This window comes from Hyperolius riggenbachi, chromosome 7, assembly GCF_040937935.1.
Source record: "Hyperolius riggenbachi isolate aHypRig1 chromosome 7, aHypRig1.pri, whole genome shotgun sequence".
NCBI lineage: Eukaryota > Metazoa > Chordata > Amphibia > Anura > Hyperoliidae > Hyperolius > Hyperolius riggenbachi.
This window is the reverse complement of record NC_090652.1, coordinates 19,201,807-19,218,702: the sequence shown is the minus strand read 5'-3', so window position 1 is coordinate 19,218,702 and position 16,896 is coordinate 19,201,807. Positions and strand designations below refer to the sequence as shown.

The following is a 16,896-nucleotide window of genomic DNA, read 5'->3' as shown; positions in this document are numbered from 1 at the left end:
TAAAGGGGCTCCCTGGCACTCACTCACTGCCTAAAGGGGCTCCCTGGCACTCACTCACTACCTAAAGGGGCTCCCTGGCACTCACTCACTACCTAAAGGGGCTCCCTGTCACTCACTCACTGCCTAAAGGGGCTCCCTGTCACTCACTCACTGCCTAAAGGGGCTCCCTGTCACTCACTCACTACCTAAAGGGGCTCCCTGTCACTCACTCACTCCCTAAAGGGGCTCCCTCTCACTCACTCACTCCCTAAAGGGGCTCCCTGGCACTCACTCACTGCCTAAAGGGGCTCCCTGGCACTCACTCACTCCCTAAAGGGGCTCCCTGGCACTCACTCACTGCCTGAAGGGGCTCCCTGGCACTCACTCACTGCCTGAAGGGGCTCCCTGGCACTCACTCACTGCCTGAAGGGGCTCCCTGGCACTCACTCACTGCCTGAAGGGGCTCCCTGGCACTCACTCACTACCTAAAGGGGCTCCCTGGCACTCACTCACTACCTAAAGGGGCTCCCTGTCACTCACTATCGGGGTCCCTGTCACTCACTACCTAACTAGAGGTGCCTGTCACTCACTAGCTAACCTGGGGGTGCCTGTCACTCACTACCTAACTTGGGGGGCTACCATATTAAGGGGGCATTCTGCCTATTTATGTGAAATGCTGACTATTTATGTGCCTCATGACTGCTGAATTTGTCTTGTTGGGAGCCTTATGATTTGTTGGGGGCCTCAAGATTGCTGAATTTGTCTTGTTGGGGGCCTCATGATTTGTTGGGGGCCTCATGCTTGCTGAATTTGTCTTGTTGGGGGCCTCATGATTTGTTGGAGGCCTCATGATTGCTGAATTTGTCTTGTTGGGGGTCACATGATTGCTAACTGCGAGACTATGGGAAAAGCTGAATCCTTATCATATGAGACAATAGCATTAAACCTACTTTTTTAGCTTTTTAAAACAGAAAATAAAACTGGGAGGTTCTAAAAAATTGAATACATTTTTCAGGAGTAGGATGGATGAAATTGTTTATCTTCACAGTTTATTTTCAACTTGGATTTTCCATAATGTTCATGTATGAGTTAAAACGTTTGTACAGTATTTAGTTTAAATTGCTGTTGCCACTTTGCGATAGACAAGTGACTTTTGGGTTGCAGTTTGGGCACTCGGCCTCCAAAAGGTTCGCCACCACTGTCATAATCTAATGTCCCACCATTGCAAGGTTCATGTAAATGCCGGAAGGCACCGCTCAGGCCCCCCTGGGCCGATTTGCATAATTTTTTTTTTGCTACTCGCAGCTAGCAATTTGCTAGCTGCATGTGCAATCTGATCGCCGCCGCTACCCGCCGATCTGCCGCTATCCGTCGCGCCGCAGCCGTCCCCCCCCCCCCCCAGACCCCGTGCACTGCCTGGCCAATCAGTGCCAGGCAGCGCTGTGGGGTGGATCGGAGTCCCCTTTGACGTCACGACGTCGATGACGTCGGTGACGTCATCCTGCCCGTCGCCATGGCGACGGGGGAAGCCCTACAGGAGATCCCGTTCTTTGCCTCGCTACATGAAAAAAAAAAAAAAAAAAAAACGGCTTTGCTGCCCCCTGGCGGATCTTAATAAACCGCCAGGAGGGTTAATCCATCACTGGGTAAGCGATATTTCTGTTTCAGATTTTTCACTTTTTTCTCCTTTGCACCCCTGTTGTAATTCATCCACAGCCAGGCTGCTGCAATCTATTGGCTGTGTTAGGGAGTGCGGTTTGGATTGGTGTTATTTGAGATTACTATACAGAAGGCTGTTACCAATCAGAAGGTTTATTGTATCACTGATGTTTATATTATATAATCTGTTGCTCCTTATGACTGACTAGTACCACCCCAGTTTTTAATCTGCTTTAATTGAGGGATATGTCCATAATAGAGATTCATTATTGCACTATTACATGTGTTGATGCACTTTTCTTTGATATTATTCAGCCATGGTTGTCTGGTGTGTTTAGATAATGGTAGGAAGGTGGCAACCCTGGCTGCTTGACCATTGAGGGGTTTTTCCCCTTTAGGACCAGAGCAATTTTCACCTGTCAGTGCTCCTCCCTTTCTTTCGCCAATAACTTTATCACTACTAATCACAACGACATGATCTATATCTTGTTTTTTTCATCGCAAATTATGCTTTCTTTGGGAGGTACATTATGCTTAGAATAATTTTATTCTAAACACATTTTAATTGGAATAAGAAGAAAGAAATGGAAAAAAATAATTATTTCTAGAGATGTCGCGAACCTCCGATTTTCAGTTCGCGAACCGGGTTCGCGAACTTCCGCGGAAGGTTCGGTTCGCGGAAAAATTCGCGAACCGCAATAGACTTCAATGGGGAGGCGAACTTTGAAAAATAGAAAAAATTATGCTGGCCACAAAAGTGATGGAAAAGATGTTTCAAGGGGTCTAACACCTGGAGGGGGGCATGGCGGAGTGGGATACATGCCAAAAGTCCCGGTGAAAAATCTGGATGTGACGCAAAGCAGCGTTTTAAGGGCAGAAATCACATTGAATGCTAAATTGCAGGCCTAACGTGCTTTCAAACATCTTGCATGTGTATACATCAAACAGGGAGTGTAATTAGAGTACTGCTTCACACTGACACACCAAACTCACTGTGTAACGCACCGCAAACAGCTGTTTGTGTAGTGACGGCCATGCTGGACTACTGCGCAACATGGCGTGATTGCTCTTCCTCACTCAGTGATGTCAGGTAATGTGTGACTTCCTTCTCAACTTTCCATGGCATTGTTAAAAAGCTTACGTTTTGTTTTTAATTTACATTTTCTACTTGCTGTGTACTTGTTCAGTACCGCTACAATGAGAATCCTGTGGAGGCGGGCAAGTCTGCCATTGTGACCCCGGGTAATGGCCGGGGAATGAGAGGTTTGAATCCGGTGTGGAGCCTGAGCAACGGCTACCACTACACATCCAAGGAGGGCAGCGGGCAGGCATGCACGCCCGCCCGCCCCGAGGTAGTGACCAAAAATAACAATACAGGAGGCGGACTTTCGAGGCCCTGCTGTGTATTTGAAATGAATGTACTTTAAATCCTTTAACGAGAACCAGTTATGGCGGGCAAAGATGACACCACATTCCTTTCACGAGAATCATATGGAGGCGGGCAAGTCTGTCATTTGTGACCCCGGGTAATGGCCGGGGAATGAGGGATGGAATCCGGTGTGGAGCCTGAGAAACGGCTACCACTACACATCCAAGGAGGGCAGCAGGTAGGCATGCACGCCCGCCCCGAGGTAGTGACCAAAAATAACAATACAGGAGGCGGACTTTCGAGGCCCTGCTGTGTATTTGAAATGAATTAACTTTAAATCCTTTAACGGGAATCCGTTATGGAGGGCAAGTCTGCCATTGTCACCGCGGGGAATGAAGGTTGGATTGCGGCCCGAAGTGGGAGCCTGCTGAGACCCATGCTGTAGCTGCCCTGACCGTGCTTTGCAGACCAGGCATCTGTGGTCAGATGGACCCTTGAGCCAGCGGAAGACAAACCAAGTCGAAAGCATTTGCCAAGAATGTTTTACGGAGGGCAAGTTTTTTTGCCCTTTTTTTAAATTTTTTGAAAATGATAGATGGTTGTATTTTTAAATTGTTTGAAAGTTTAGATGGTTGTATTTTTAAATTGTTTGAAAGTGTATCCATTCAAGTGCAAGTTATGCACTGACTGCCAGGTATAATGTGCAGTCACAGATGCAGTGAAAGGTATGCAGTGACTGCAAACAGCCGTTTGTGTAGTGACGGCCGTGCTGGACTGGTGCGCACCGTGACGAGAGTGCAGGTGATGGTGGCTTTTCAGCCCATATGCTTGCCCGGCTGATGTAGCTGAATGACAGAACAGTGACTTTCCAGCTGATCAAATTTGGTCTGACCACAATGAAGCAACGGCCTTAATATCTTTTGTGTGCCACCCCCACCCGAGACACTCAAATAGCCGGCGGTCATTGCTTCATTGTGATGCGCAAGCCCCTTCACCGCGGCAAGGTAATGATCATGAAGGGGGATGGGCACATGTACACGCACCAGAAAAATTAGTGTAGCGGCCGCTGCTAGCAGCGGCCTTAAAAATTCAGGAATCCGCCTAGAGTCCTGGACCCTGTTAGTAGTGGCGGAGAAGGCAGTCAAGCGGCCTGCAGGCAGAGATGCTGTGTGTGGGGAGTGGACTGACTTAGTCTTCGGTCGTGCAGTAGCCCTCCGTGATCCATTCCTCATTAATTTTGATAAAGGTCAGGTACTGAACACTGTCGTGACTTAGGCGACTTCTCTTCTCAGTAACTATGCCTCCAGCTGCACTGAAGGTCCTTTCTGACAGGACGCTTGCGGCAGGGCAAGAGAGAAGTTGTATGGCAAATTGGGACAGCTCTGGCCACAGGTCAAGCCTGCGCAACCAGTAGTCCAAGGGTTCATCGTCGCTTTTCGCAGAGTCTACATCCACACTCAAGGCCAGGTAGTCGGCTACCTGCCGGTCCAGGCGTTGGTGGAGGGTGGATCCGGAAGGACTATGGCGAGGAGTTGGACTAAAGAACGTCCGCATGTCCGACATCACCCTGAGATCGCTGGAGCGTGCTGTTCTTGCCTGCGTGGACTTGGGAGGAGGAGGGTTACTGCCAGTGGTACCTTGATTGCGTTGTGCAGCCACATCACCCTTAAACGCATTGTAAAGCATCATCGACAGCTTGTTCTGCAAGTGCTGCATCCTTTCCGCCTTTTGTTGAGTTGGTAAGAGGTCCGCCACTTTGTGCCTGTACCGAGGGTCTAGTAGCGTGGCCACCCAGTACAGGTCATTCGTCTTGAGTTTTTTGATACGGGGGTCCCTCAACAGGCTGGACAACATGAAAGAGGACATCTGCACAAAGCTGGATGCAGAGGTACTCTCCATCTCCTCTTGCTCTTCCTCAGTGACGGGACGCAACTCCTCTTCCTCCCCCCAGCCACGAAAAATACCACGGGAACGTGGAGCAGCAGAAGCCCCTTGTGATGGCTGCCGCGGTTGTTCTCCTTCCACCGCCTCTTCCTCCTCCACAGAAACACCTTCCTCAACATCACCATCATCAGAGTCTGACTCCTCTCCTTCCCCACACGACTCCTCTTCTTCCTCCTCCTCCCCCCTCTGTGCTGCCGCCGGTGTTGTGGAAACATCGGGTTTGTGTGTAAATGGCTCCAATGAATCCTGCTGCCCTAACTCTTCTTGTTCACGCTCCTCCACAGCTGTATCCACCACTCTACGCACGGCACGCTCCAGGAAGTAGGCGTAGGGGATCAAGTCGCTGATGGTGCCCTCATCGCGACTCACCAGTTTGGTCACCTCCTCAAAGGGCTCCATGACCCTGCATGCATTTCGCATCAGTGTCCAGTTGTTGGGCCACAACATCCCCATCCTCCCAGATTGTGTCCTTGTACTGTAATGATACAGGTAGTGGGTGACGGCTTTCTCCTGGTCTAGCAGGCGAGAGAACATCAGCAGGGTGGAATTCCAGCGAGTCGGGCTATCGCAAATCAGGCGTCTCACCGGCAAGTTGTTTCTACGCTGAATCTCTGCAAAGCGTGCCATGGCCTTGTAAGAGCGCCTGAAATGCCCACACAACTTCCTGGCCTGCTTCAGGACGTCCTCTAAGCCTGGGTACTTGGACACAAATCTTTGCACGACCAGATTAAGCACATGTGCCATGCAGGGTATGTGTGTCAGCTTTCCCAAATTCAATGCAGCAATGAGATTGCTGCCGTTGTCACACACCACGTTGCCGATCTCAAGCTTGTGCGGGGTCAGCCATTGCTCCACCTGTTTGTTAAGAGCAGCCAGGAGAGCTGCTCCAGTGTGACTCTCCGCTTTCAGGCAAGACATGTCTAACACTGCATGACACCGTCGCACCTGGCATGCAGCATAGGCCCTGGGGTGCTGGGGCTGTGTAGCTGGGGAGGAGATGGCGGCACCAGCCAAGGAGGAGGAGGAGGAGGAGGATGACGACAGCGAAGCGGTGATAGCAGGTGGAGAGGAGGTGGTTGGAGGCCTACCTGCAAGCCGTGGAGGTGTGACAAGTCGGTCCTCTGCGCAGCCACGTACTCCCTGCTTGCTGCCATCGGTCACCAGGTTGACCCAATGGGCTGTGTATGTAATGTAGTGGCCCTGCCCGTGCTTGGCAGACCAGGCATCCGTGGTCAGGTGGACCCTTGACCCAACGCTGTGCGCCAGAGATGACACCACTTGCCTCTCAACTGCACGGTACAGTTTGGGTATGGCCTTTTGAGAAAAATAATTGCGGCCTGGTATCTTCCACTGCGGTGTACCAATGGCCACAAACTTACGGAAAGCCTCCGACTCCACCAGCTTGTATGGTAATAGCTGGCGAGCTAATAGTTCCGCCACGCCAGCTGTCAGACGCCGGGCAAGAGGGTGACTGGCAGACATTTGCTTCTTCCGCTCAAATACTTCCTTCACGGACAGCTGGGTACTGCTGTGGGCAGAGGAGAAGGAACCGCTCAAGGGAAGAGGCGGTGTGGAGGAGGGCTGTGAAGGTGCAAGGGAGAAAGTGGATGAAGACGATGCACCTGAAGGAGGAAGAGGAGAAGGAGTTTGGCTTGTCTTTTGAGGAGTGCTGCTTTTACTCAGGTGTTCTTGCCATAGCTGTTTGTGCCTTCTCTCCAGGTGCCTTCGTAAGGCACTTGTCCCTACGTGAGAGTTGGCCTTTCCACGGCTCAATTTTTGCTGGCAGAGACAACAGATGGCTTTGCTCCGATCTGAGACACACACGTGAAAAAATTTCCAAACCGCTGAGCCCCCTTGGGGTGATGGCGCTACGGTGGCATCAGCAGCAGCTGATGTTGAAGGGCATGTGTGCCCCCAGCTGTTTCTGAGGACGAGCTCCCTCTGCTTCTATCATGGAGTCGTCTCCTCCTACTCCTCTCTGACTCCTCCTCTGAACTGTCCCCCTGGTCATCTCCTCTACCGGGAACATATGTGGTATCCGTATAATCGTCATCATAATCCTCCTGGCCAGCTGCGCTTTCCTCAGACACCTCCTCAAGTGCACCAACTTCAGGTGGTCCACCATCATCCCCATCCACACACGTTACGTCCATACTATCGCCACCTAACTCAGACGTATGAGGTGGTGTACCTGCGCCTTCTTGTTGTTGTTGCAGTAGTGGCTGGGAATCAGTGATTTCACCACCACCACCAAATAACTCCTGCGAAGTGTCAAATGCAGCGGATGTGGTGCTTGTTGTAGCGCTGGTGGCTGCGGGAGATGAGGTGTTCTGTGTTAAATACTCAATCACCTCCTCACGATTTTGGGAAGTGATGGCACGTGCCTTCTTCTGAGCACTGTATTTTGGGGCAGGTCCGCATGAAATCACAGCAACACCACCTCGCACAGCCACAGACCTGCCGGTGCCTGGTGGCCTTCCTCTGGGTCTGCCTCTACCTCTTCCTCTACCTGGTTTGTCCATTTTGTCCATCTCGGGGGTATGCTAGCTATATGCAGTGAGGTGGGTTCTCACTCAACACAACAGGTAGTTAGATGCAGTGAGGTGGCCAGGTGGGTTCACACTCAACACAACAGGTGGTTAGATGCAGTGAGCTGGGTTCACTCAACAGTAAAGGTACTTAAGATGCAGTGAGGTGGGTTCTCACTCAACACAACAGGTAGTTAGATGCAGTGAGGTGGCCAGGTGGGTTCACACTCAACACAACAGGTGGTTAGATGCAGTGAGCTGGGTTCACTCAACAGTAAAGGTACTTAAGATGCAGTGAGGTGGGTTCTCACTCAACACAACAGGTAGTTAGATGCAGTGAGGTGGCCAGGTGGGTTCACACTCAACACAACAGGTAGTTAGATGCAGTGAGCTGGGTTCACTCAACAGGAAAGGTACTTAAGATGCAGTGAGGTGGGTTCTCACTCAACACAACAGGTAGTTAGATGCAGTGAGGTGGCCAGGTGGGTTCACACTCAACACAACAGGTAGTTAGATGCAGTGAGCTGGGTTCACTCAACACAAGGCTAGGTATATGCAGTGATGAGGTGGGTTAAGTAAACACAACAGGTACTGGGTAGTTAGATGCAGTGAGCTGGGTTCACTCAACAGTAAAGGTACATAAGATGCAGTGAGGTGGGTTCTCACTCAACACAACAGGTAGTTAGATGCAGTGAGGTGGCCAGGTGGGTTCACACTCAACACAACAGGTAGTTAGATGCAGTGAGCTGGGTTCACTCAACACAAGGCTAGGTATATGCAGTGATGAGGTGGGTTAAGTAAACACAACAGGTACTGGGTAGTTAGATGCAGTGAGCTGGGTTCACTCAACAGTAAAGGTACATAAGATGCAGTGAGGTGGGTTCTCACTCAACACAACAGGTAGTTAGATGCAGTGAGGTGGCCAGGTGGGTTCACACTCAACACAACAGGTAATTAGATGCAGTGAGCTGGGTTCACTCAACACAAGGCTAGGTATATGCAGTGATGAGGTGGGTTAAGTAAACACAACAGGTACTGGGTAGTTAGATGCAGTGAGCTGGGTTCACTCAACAGTAAAGGTACATAAGATGCAGTGAGGTGGGTTCTCACTCAACACAACAGGTAGTTAGATGCAGTGAGGTGACCAGGTGGGTTCACACTCAACGCAACAGGTAGTTAGATTCAGTGAGCTGGGTTCACTCAACAGTAAAGGTACTTAAGATGCAGTGAGGTGGGTTCTCACTCAACACAACAGGTAGTTAGATGCAGTGAGGTGGCCGGGTGGGTTCACACTCAACACAACAGGTAGTTAGATGCAGTGAGGTGGCCAGGTGGGCTCACGCTCAACACAACAGGTAGTTAGATGCAGTGAGCTGGGTTCACTCAACACAAGGCTAGGTATATGCAGTGATGATGTGGGTTAAGTAAACACAACAGGTACTGGGTAGTTAGATGCAGTGAGCTGGGTTCACTGAACAGTATACAGTAAAGGTACTTAAGATGCAGTGAGGTGGGTTCTCACTCAACACAACAGGTAGTTAGACTTAGATGCAGTGAGCTGGGTTCACTCAACACAACGCTAGGTATATGCAGTGATGAGGTGGGTTAAGTAAACACAACAGGTACTGGGTAGTTAGATGCAGTGAGCTGGGTTCACTCAACACAAAGCTAGGTATATGCAGTGATGAGGTGGGTTAAGTAAACACAACAGGTACTGGGGTATATGCAGTACAGGGTAGTACAATGTGCAGCTCCCTGTCACACACACAGGCAGTCAGTCACTGAATGTGCTGGGCTGCTGGCAGTGGCACACACACTATCAATTAGCAAGGCTGTGCATGCAACAAAAGTGTCAGGAAAAAAAATGTACAGGTTGAGCTCTGAAAAGAGCTGTTGCTGGGTGCTTTAAAAGCAATATTAATCAGTCAGGAACAAGCAAAGCAGCCTAGAACCTAACTAATCTGTCCCTAAGAGAAAAAGTCTGCAGCAGCTGTCCCTTTCCTCTCTCTAGCAGGCACACGAGTGACTGTAATGGCCGCCGGAGGCTGCCTTATATAAGGGGGGGTGGGGCTCCAGGGCTTACTGTAGCCTGAATGGCTACAATGTGCCTGCTGACTGTGATGCAGAGGGTCAAAGTTGACCCTCATAGTGCATTATGGGGCGAATCGAACTTCCGGAAAAGTTCGCCTGGCGCAGGCGAACGCGAACCCCCAATGTTCGCCTGGAACCGTTCGCCGGTGAACCGTTCGGTACACCTCTAATTATTTCTCAGTTTTCGGCCGTTATAGTGATAAAATAAAACGTTCTACTGTGGATAAAACCAACACATTTTATTTGCCCACTAGTCCCGGTTATTGCAACGTTTAACATTTTTCCCTAGTACAATATATGGCACTAATATTTTATTTGAAAATAAAGGTGCATTTTTTTTTTCAGTTTGGCGTCCATCACAATTTATAAGCCCGCAAATTAAAAATGACATACCTATTAAAAAAGTTCAGTCCCTAAATGCAACTATTTATGTATGTTTTTATGTAAAATATATGTTTGGGTACTATGGTATGGGGAGTGTGGGAGGGAAACAAGCATACAAGCCGAATTTTTGACCTAAAAAAAGTGGCCCAAAAGTGGGGGTCTCGGCTTGTATGCGAGTCAGCTGGCTGTGCCCCCGCTGTGTCTGTCCCCCCATGTCCCGTAACAGAGTCAGTGCGGCTGTGAACAGTCTGATGTGCCCCGGAGCGTGCAGCATTGCAGAGAGCACGGATCCTTTTGATGTATCTTTCGCCGTCTCTACTTCCCTCTCTCCCGACACTGCAGCCAGGAAATGTATTATTATTATTATTATTTATATAGTGCCAACATCTTACGCAGCGCTGTACAGTATATATATTGTCTTGTCACTAACTGTGCCTCAAAGGAGCTCACAATCTAATCCCTACTATTATCATATGTCTATGTATGTATTATGTAGTGTAAGTACTGTAGTCTTGGGCCAATTTAGGGGTGAGCCAATTAACTTATCTGTATGTTTTTGGGATGTGGGAGGAAACCGGAGTGCCCGGAGGAAACCCACACAGGCACGGGGAGAACACACAAACTCATTGCAGATGGTGCCCTGGCTGGGATTCGAACCAGGGACCCAGCGCTGCAAGGTGAAATCGCGAACCACTACGCCACCGTGCTGCCCGCAAATGTACACTCACTTCTTGTATTCTGAATGCTGCATCCTCCTTGGCATGGCTGTGCTGTTATGTGCTGATACCACGTAATGCCAATGGGCGTGAACACGGTGGCAGCCCTGGGACTGCCTAACGCCAATTGGCATTAAGTCCTGGGGCGGCGTTTTGCAGGAGATTGCGCACGCCAATGCACGCGCATCGCCGCTTGAATGACAGAGCTCCGCTCCGCCATCAGTCTCCCAGCGGAGATACTGATCGCCGCTAGGAAACGCCGTCTATTTACTGTGTACAGCGATGCAATCCACGTCATCGCTGTACTGGGGACAGCCGTGTGACACAGCTGTCCCCTCTGGAGGCACAGGAGCGATTGGCTGTCATAGGTTGATGCCTATGACAGACGATCGCTGTCATTGGCTGGCGTGGGGAGAGTGCGAGGGAGGGATAGAGAAAAAAAAATAAAAATAGGTTTATTTATAAAAAAAATAATATTTACAAAAAAATAAATAAACATCCTGGGAGCGCGATCACAACACACCAACAGAAAGCTCTGTCGGTGGGCAGGAAAGGGGGGGATCACTAGTGTGCTGAGTTGTGCGGCCCTGTAGCGAGGCCTTAAAGCTGCAGTGGCCTAAATTGCAAAAAATAGGCTGGTCACTAGTGGGGTGTAAGCCTCAAGTGGTCAAAGGACACTTGAAGTGATAGGTATATGGAGGCTGCCATATTTATTTCCTTTTAAACAATACCAGTTATCTGGTGCCCTGCGGATCTTCCATGCATCGGTAGCATGCAGCTAATCCAGTCTGCATCTTTGTTCAGGGGATATGGCTAAAACTATTAGAGGCAGAGGATCAGCTGGACACCGCCAATCTGCATTGTTTAAAAATAAATAAATAAATAAGGCAGCCTTCATATTCCTCTCAATCCAGGTGTCCTTAAACACACCAGGTTGTGCTGATTTTAAATTGATCAGTGGTAGACTGGGGTTCTGGTGCTTCACAACTTTTCTTCCTGTTTTGGATGGTGGTCCACCATAGCCAATCACTCCTAGATCCTAACATGGCCTCACATTGTTATCTTACTTTTAGTTTAACTCTGCTGGTAATTTTGAAGGACTGTCTCTAGTCCTCATGATTGAAACTTCTCTCCCTCTTACACGGAAAGTGCGAACAGAGTCTCAACTTCTGTCAACCCTGTCCCTTGATTGATCATGCAATTGATCAATGCTGATTCCCCTTGTATTCCATCTGTTCTTTTCATAGTTTAATTGCTAAATTTTCTGTCTAGTTTGTTATCTGATCAAGATTAGACAAGGTATATGGTCTTGAGGCCGAGTGCTTGCTGTGACACAAAAGAGGTAGCCAAAGAAACCATAAAATTGGCAGGTTTTTACTCTGAGAAATTAATTATCAAGGGGTGGAGGCTGGAGAGGCCTTTTCCAAGGACTTTCAGACTCATTAAACTATACACTGCCAATGTGAAAGAGGAAACTGTTATTTTAAAAGTTGTTCTGAGGCTCATTTAAAGCAAGGGAGAAAGTGTTTAGGATATATAAACATAGCTGATGTCATTTATGGAATGATTTTGAAATTTTATTTGAGTGCAACATGGACTTTTGCTATTTCCATAGCCCCTGAGAACAATGACAATGAATTGAGAGAAACAGAAGATTCCAGTGACAGCAATGAAATTCAATCTCCTAAGCAGAAACAGATAAACAATGAGGAACACAACAAGCAAACCTCAGAAGAGAGCCAAGAGGAGGTGAATCAATCTTCTCAATGAAGGTGGGAAGAATAATGCAGATCAAAGTCCCGAAAGACCATTGCCAGAGCTAGAAGAGAGCGGTGACAGTGCTGTGAAATTGTGAGGTCTATCTTCTAGCCGAAGAAGAGAGGCAAAAGAACCATCTAATAATTTTTCTAGAATGTAAAACCAACATTTTACTAGAAGATGTACAATGAGGATTACCTGCAACATATTTTTTTTTAAATAGACTATACTATTAGTGGGCAAAAATAGTCTTCTTAAAAGTTGGTGAAGATAGCTGGAAGATCATCAAATTTGGCTCCATGCCATTGTGGTTGCATGCAGAACCCTCAGTAAGAATGTATCTTCAATTATGCAGATTATATAGCCTTTATTTATAATTTAAAAAGCCACTGGGGGTGCTGCACGTGATTGCCATTACGCAACCCCGGGCCCCGTATGTAAGTTTTGTTTTTATGCTATTTTTAAGCTGTTTTTACTATGAAAACTCTATATTAAACGGTTTACACTTAGAGTTGCCGTTTGTTTGTTTTTTATGATGTTTACTGATATCCATTCGTGAGATGAATCATTGCTGAATTGGTGGATCCTGGACAGACTGTTGCTTCCTGATGTCCTACCAAAGCCTTGATACAACCTTATAATGTGGGTTGTCACCAGCTGGTAAGCCTCTTTCCCTTTTTGGGTATCCATGACTGCAGAGCTGTGCCGTGACCCCCATACTTATTGTGGTGGAGATTTACCTGCTTTTATCCTTTGTTGAGGACTTGTTTTTCGTTTTTGGACTCTGCGCTGAGCATAAATAATTTACCTGTTTGTGAACTCTGGACATTGCTCTTCTCTCAGCAGCAGCCACTTTGTTTCCTTGGCGCTGATACACATATGCAATCAGAAGACTCAGCTGCAGGGGCGTAACTACAAGGAAGCAGCCCCTTCAACTGCAGTGGGGCCCAGAGCTGCAAGGGGTCCCCAATTACTACTTAACTACTTCTGATGAAGGGTTCCATCCTTCAAATCAGGTGTTTTTGTGGCTACACTTGTTATGGGTGTGAAGATTATGATGTCCACACTTGCAAGATGGGCCCTAAGGTTGTAAGGGTCACCGTGATAGGCACATGAAAGGGTGTGAACATTGGAGGCGGTTCATCAAAGTTTTGGTGGAGGGCTCCATGAATTATAGTTACACCATTGTTCCACTGTGTGCTAATATGATTCCAGGAAAGGTTGTTCATTTTGCCACCTAGTAGCAGACTTTTTCAAGTAAAATGGCCATAAATGTAGGCTTGCAATTTTTTTTATCTTCAAAAAATTAAAACCCCCTCACCCATAGTAAGAAATGGAAGAAACATGGTGTGATTACACAGGCCTAGATGGATGAATGGAGTATATGTGAGTGGGAAGTGCTAAACTATTGACCGTGAAACTCAACATGTTAGATAGGTTTGAAAAGGTACAAATAACTTTTAATAGAAAACCAAATTAAATATACATAGTCCAAAACATACAGTATATATGTACATTGTATTTTTTGGACCATAAGACACTCCGGATCATAAGATGCACCTAGGTTTGGAGGGCAAAAACCAAGAAAAAAAAGATATCCTAAACCTGGTGCATCCATGGTGCATGGGCGTCTTGTGGATCTTCTCCCCCAAATTATGATGTCCCCCTTGTACCGCTTGTGTCCCCTTTGTGCCTTTCTTGTACCTTTTGTATCACTTTGTGTCCTCCTCTGTCCCTCTTGTGACCCAGTGTTCTCCTTTAGCCCTGTGTCCTCCTCTGCTCCACTTGTGACCTCCTCTGTCCCCATGTCCTCCTCTGCTCCACTTGTGATGTCCTCTGTTCCTGTGTGCTCTTCTGCTCCACTTGTGACCTCCTCTGTCCTCCTGTGTCCTTCTCTGCTCCACAAGTGTCCTCCCCCCGTCCCCCATGTGGCTACTAAACTTTCTGACTAGCTTGTTCTTTTATCAGGATTTGTCTCGGTATGGCAATAAAACCAAGTGATTGATGTGACAAAATAAAGGTGGCCAAAGAAACCACAAAATTGGCAGTTTTTAACTGGGAGAAATTGATTATCATTATTAGCACGGGGTGGGAGGATGGAGAAGCCTTTTCTAAGTCCCTTCAGACCAATGGATAAATACACTGTCAATGCAAAGGAAGAAAATGTTGGTTTAAGAGATGCGCCTCTAGAACTCATTTTCAGCAAGCTAGAAAAGGGTTTAAAGGTCTATAGAAACAGCTGATGTTCTTTATGGAATGTTTTTAATATTTTAATTGAATGCATGATTGACTTCTTCTTTGACTCTTGTAGCTTCCCAGAACAATGGGCGAATGAACGAAACAGAGGGGGATACAGGAAACGTACCTGAACATCAGTCACCTGAGCAGGAAAGGATAAACAAAGAGAAACCTTTAGAAGAGAGCCAAGAGGAAGAACCCACTTCTACTTTATGATGGCGGGAAGAATAATGTGGATCAAAGGCTAGAAAGCCCATCATCAAAGTTATAAGACAGAAGATAATATAATAGCTTGGCAGATGAGCTTTTTGTCCCTAGGCCTTCTCAAAGGACTAGAGGACATGATCTGCGCATGGAGGAAAAAATGTTTTAGCCATTTATTTAGGAAAGGAGTGATTAAGATGTGGAATGCATTGCCACAGGAAGTCGTTATGGCAAACTCTATACCTGCATTTAAAGGGGCTTAGATGCTTTCCTTGCGTTGAAAGACATCCATGGCTACAATTACTAGGCTATGCCCAATGATGTTGATCCAGGGATTTTATCTGATTGCCATCTGGAGTCGGGAAGGAATTTTTCCCTTTAGGGGCTAATTGGACCATGCCTTGTAAGGGTTTTTTCGCCTTCCTCTGGATCAACAGGGATATGTGAGGGAGCAGGCTGGTGTTGTACTTTATACTGGTTGAACTCGATGGACGTATGTCTGTTTTCAACCAAATTAACTATGTAACTATGTAAGAGACAGTGTTGGGAAAATATGCATCTTCCACAACAGATATGCAGAAAAAACATCTAATAACGTACAATGCAGATTATTTATTAATATATAGGGTTTTTTTCTTTGGTGCTTCTTGTAAAGGCCAAGAATACCTAAGTGAGAAGTAGGGATAGACCGGGAGCCCAATGGTGCAGTATCATCAGGTATAAGGAGGATAAACTGATATAAATATATATTCACAAAGGTGTATGGCAGTTCCTGCAACTATAAGGCTGCAGGGAATTAACCATCCCCACTCGGTACCCCAGGTCCTGCTGGATACTGGATGGTCGCTCTCCTGTAGCCCCGCTCGGTACTCCAGGTCCTGCTGGATACTGGATGGTCGCTTTCCTGTAGCCCTGCTCGGTACTCTAGGTCCTGCTGGATACTGGATGGTCGCTCTCCTGTAGCTCTGCTCGGTACTCCAGGTCCTGCTGGGTACTGGATGGACGCTCTCCTGTAGCCCCGCTCGGTACTCCAGGTCCTGCTGGATACTGGATGGTCGTTCTCCTGTAGTCCTGCTCGGTACTCCAGGTCCTGCTGGATACTGGATGGTCGCTCTCCTGTAGCCCCGCTCGGTACTCCAGGTCCTGCTGGGTACTGGATGGACGCTCTCCTGTAGCCCCGCTCGGTACTCCAGGTCCTGCTGGATACTGGATGGTCGTTCTCCTGTAGTCCTGCTCGGTACTCCAGGTCCTGCTGGATACTGGATGGTCGCTCTCCTGTAGTCCCACTCGGTACTCCAAGTCCTGCTGGATACTGGACGGTCACTCTCCTGTAGCCCCGCTCGGTACTCCAGGTCCTGCAGGATACTGGATGGTCGCTCTCCTGTAGTCCTGCTCGGTACTCCAGGTCCTGCTGGGTACTGGATGGTCGCTCTCCTGTAGCCCTGCTCGGTACTCCAGGTCCTGCTGGATACTGGATGGTCGCTCTCCTGTAGCCCCGCTCGGTACTCCAGGTCCTGCTGGATACTGGATGGTCGCTTTCCTGTAGCCCTGCTCGGTACTCTAGGTCCTGCTGGATACTGGATGGTCGCTCTCCTGTAGCTCTGCTCGGTACTCCAGGTCCTGCTGGGTACTGGATGGACGCTCTCCTGTAGCCCCGCTCGGTACTCCAGGTCCTGCTGGATACTGGATGGTCGTTCTCCTGTAGTCCTGCTCGGTACTCCAGGTCCTGCTGGATACTGGATGGTCGCTCTCCTGTAGCCCCGCTCGGTACTCCAGGTCCTGCTGGGTACTGGATGGACGCTCTCCTGTAGCCCCGCTCGGTACTCCAGGTCCTGCTGGATACTGGATGGTCGTTCTCCTGTAGTCCTGCTCGGTACTCCAGGTCCTGCTGGATACTGGATGGTCGCTCTCCTGTAGTCCCACTCGGTACTCCAAGTCCTGCTGGATACTGGACGGTCACTCTCCTGTAGCCCCGCTCGGTACTCCAGGTCCTGCAGGATACTGGATGGTCGCTCTCCTGTAGTCC

At 48.3% G+C, this 16,896-nt stretch overlaps 1 protein-coding gene across 4 annotated transcripts in view; it reads left to right on the top strand.

Moving 5' to 3' along the window:
* LOC137525400 (signal-regulatory protein beta-1-like) overlaps positions 1 to 15,221 on the top strand; it is a 58,038-nt gene extending 42,817 nt beyond the window's left edge. For 3 of the 4 annotated variants that reach the window (XM_068246482.1, XM_068246480.1, XM_068246478.1), the window contains one exon: positions 12,286 to 12,864. In XM_068246482.1, coding sequence (XP_068102583.1) covers positions 12,286 to 12,440 — 155 coding nt within the window. In that variant the 3' untranslated portion in view covers positions 12,441 to 12,864. Of the gene's footprint in view, positions 1 to 12,285; positions 12,865 to 14,739 lie in introns of those variants that run through there. The other variant, XM_068246479.1, reaches the window with a different exon arrangement.
* Positions 15,222 to 16,896: the final 1,675 nt, after the last annotated feature.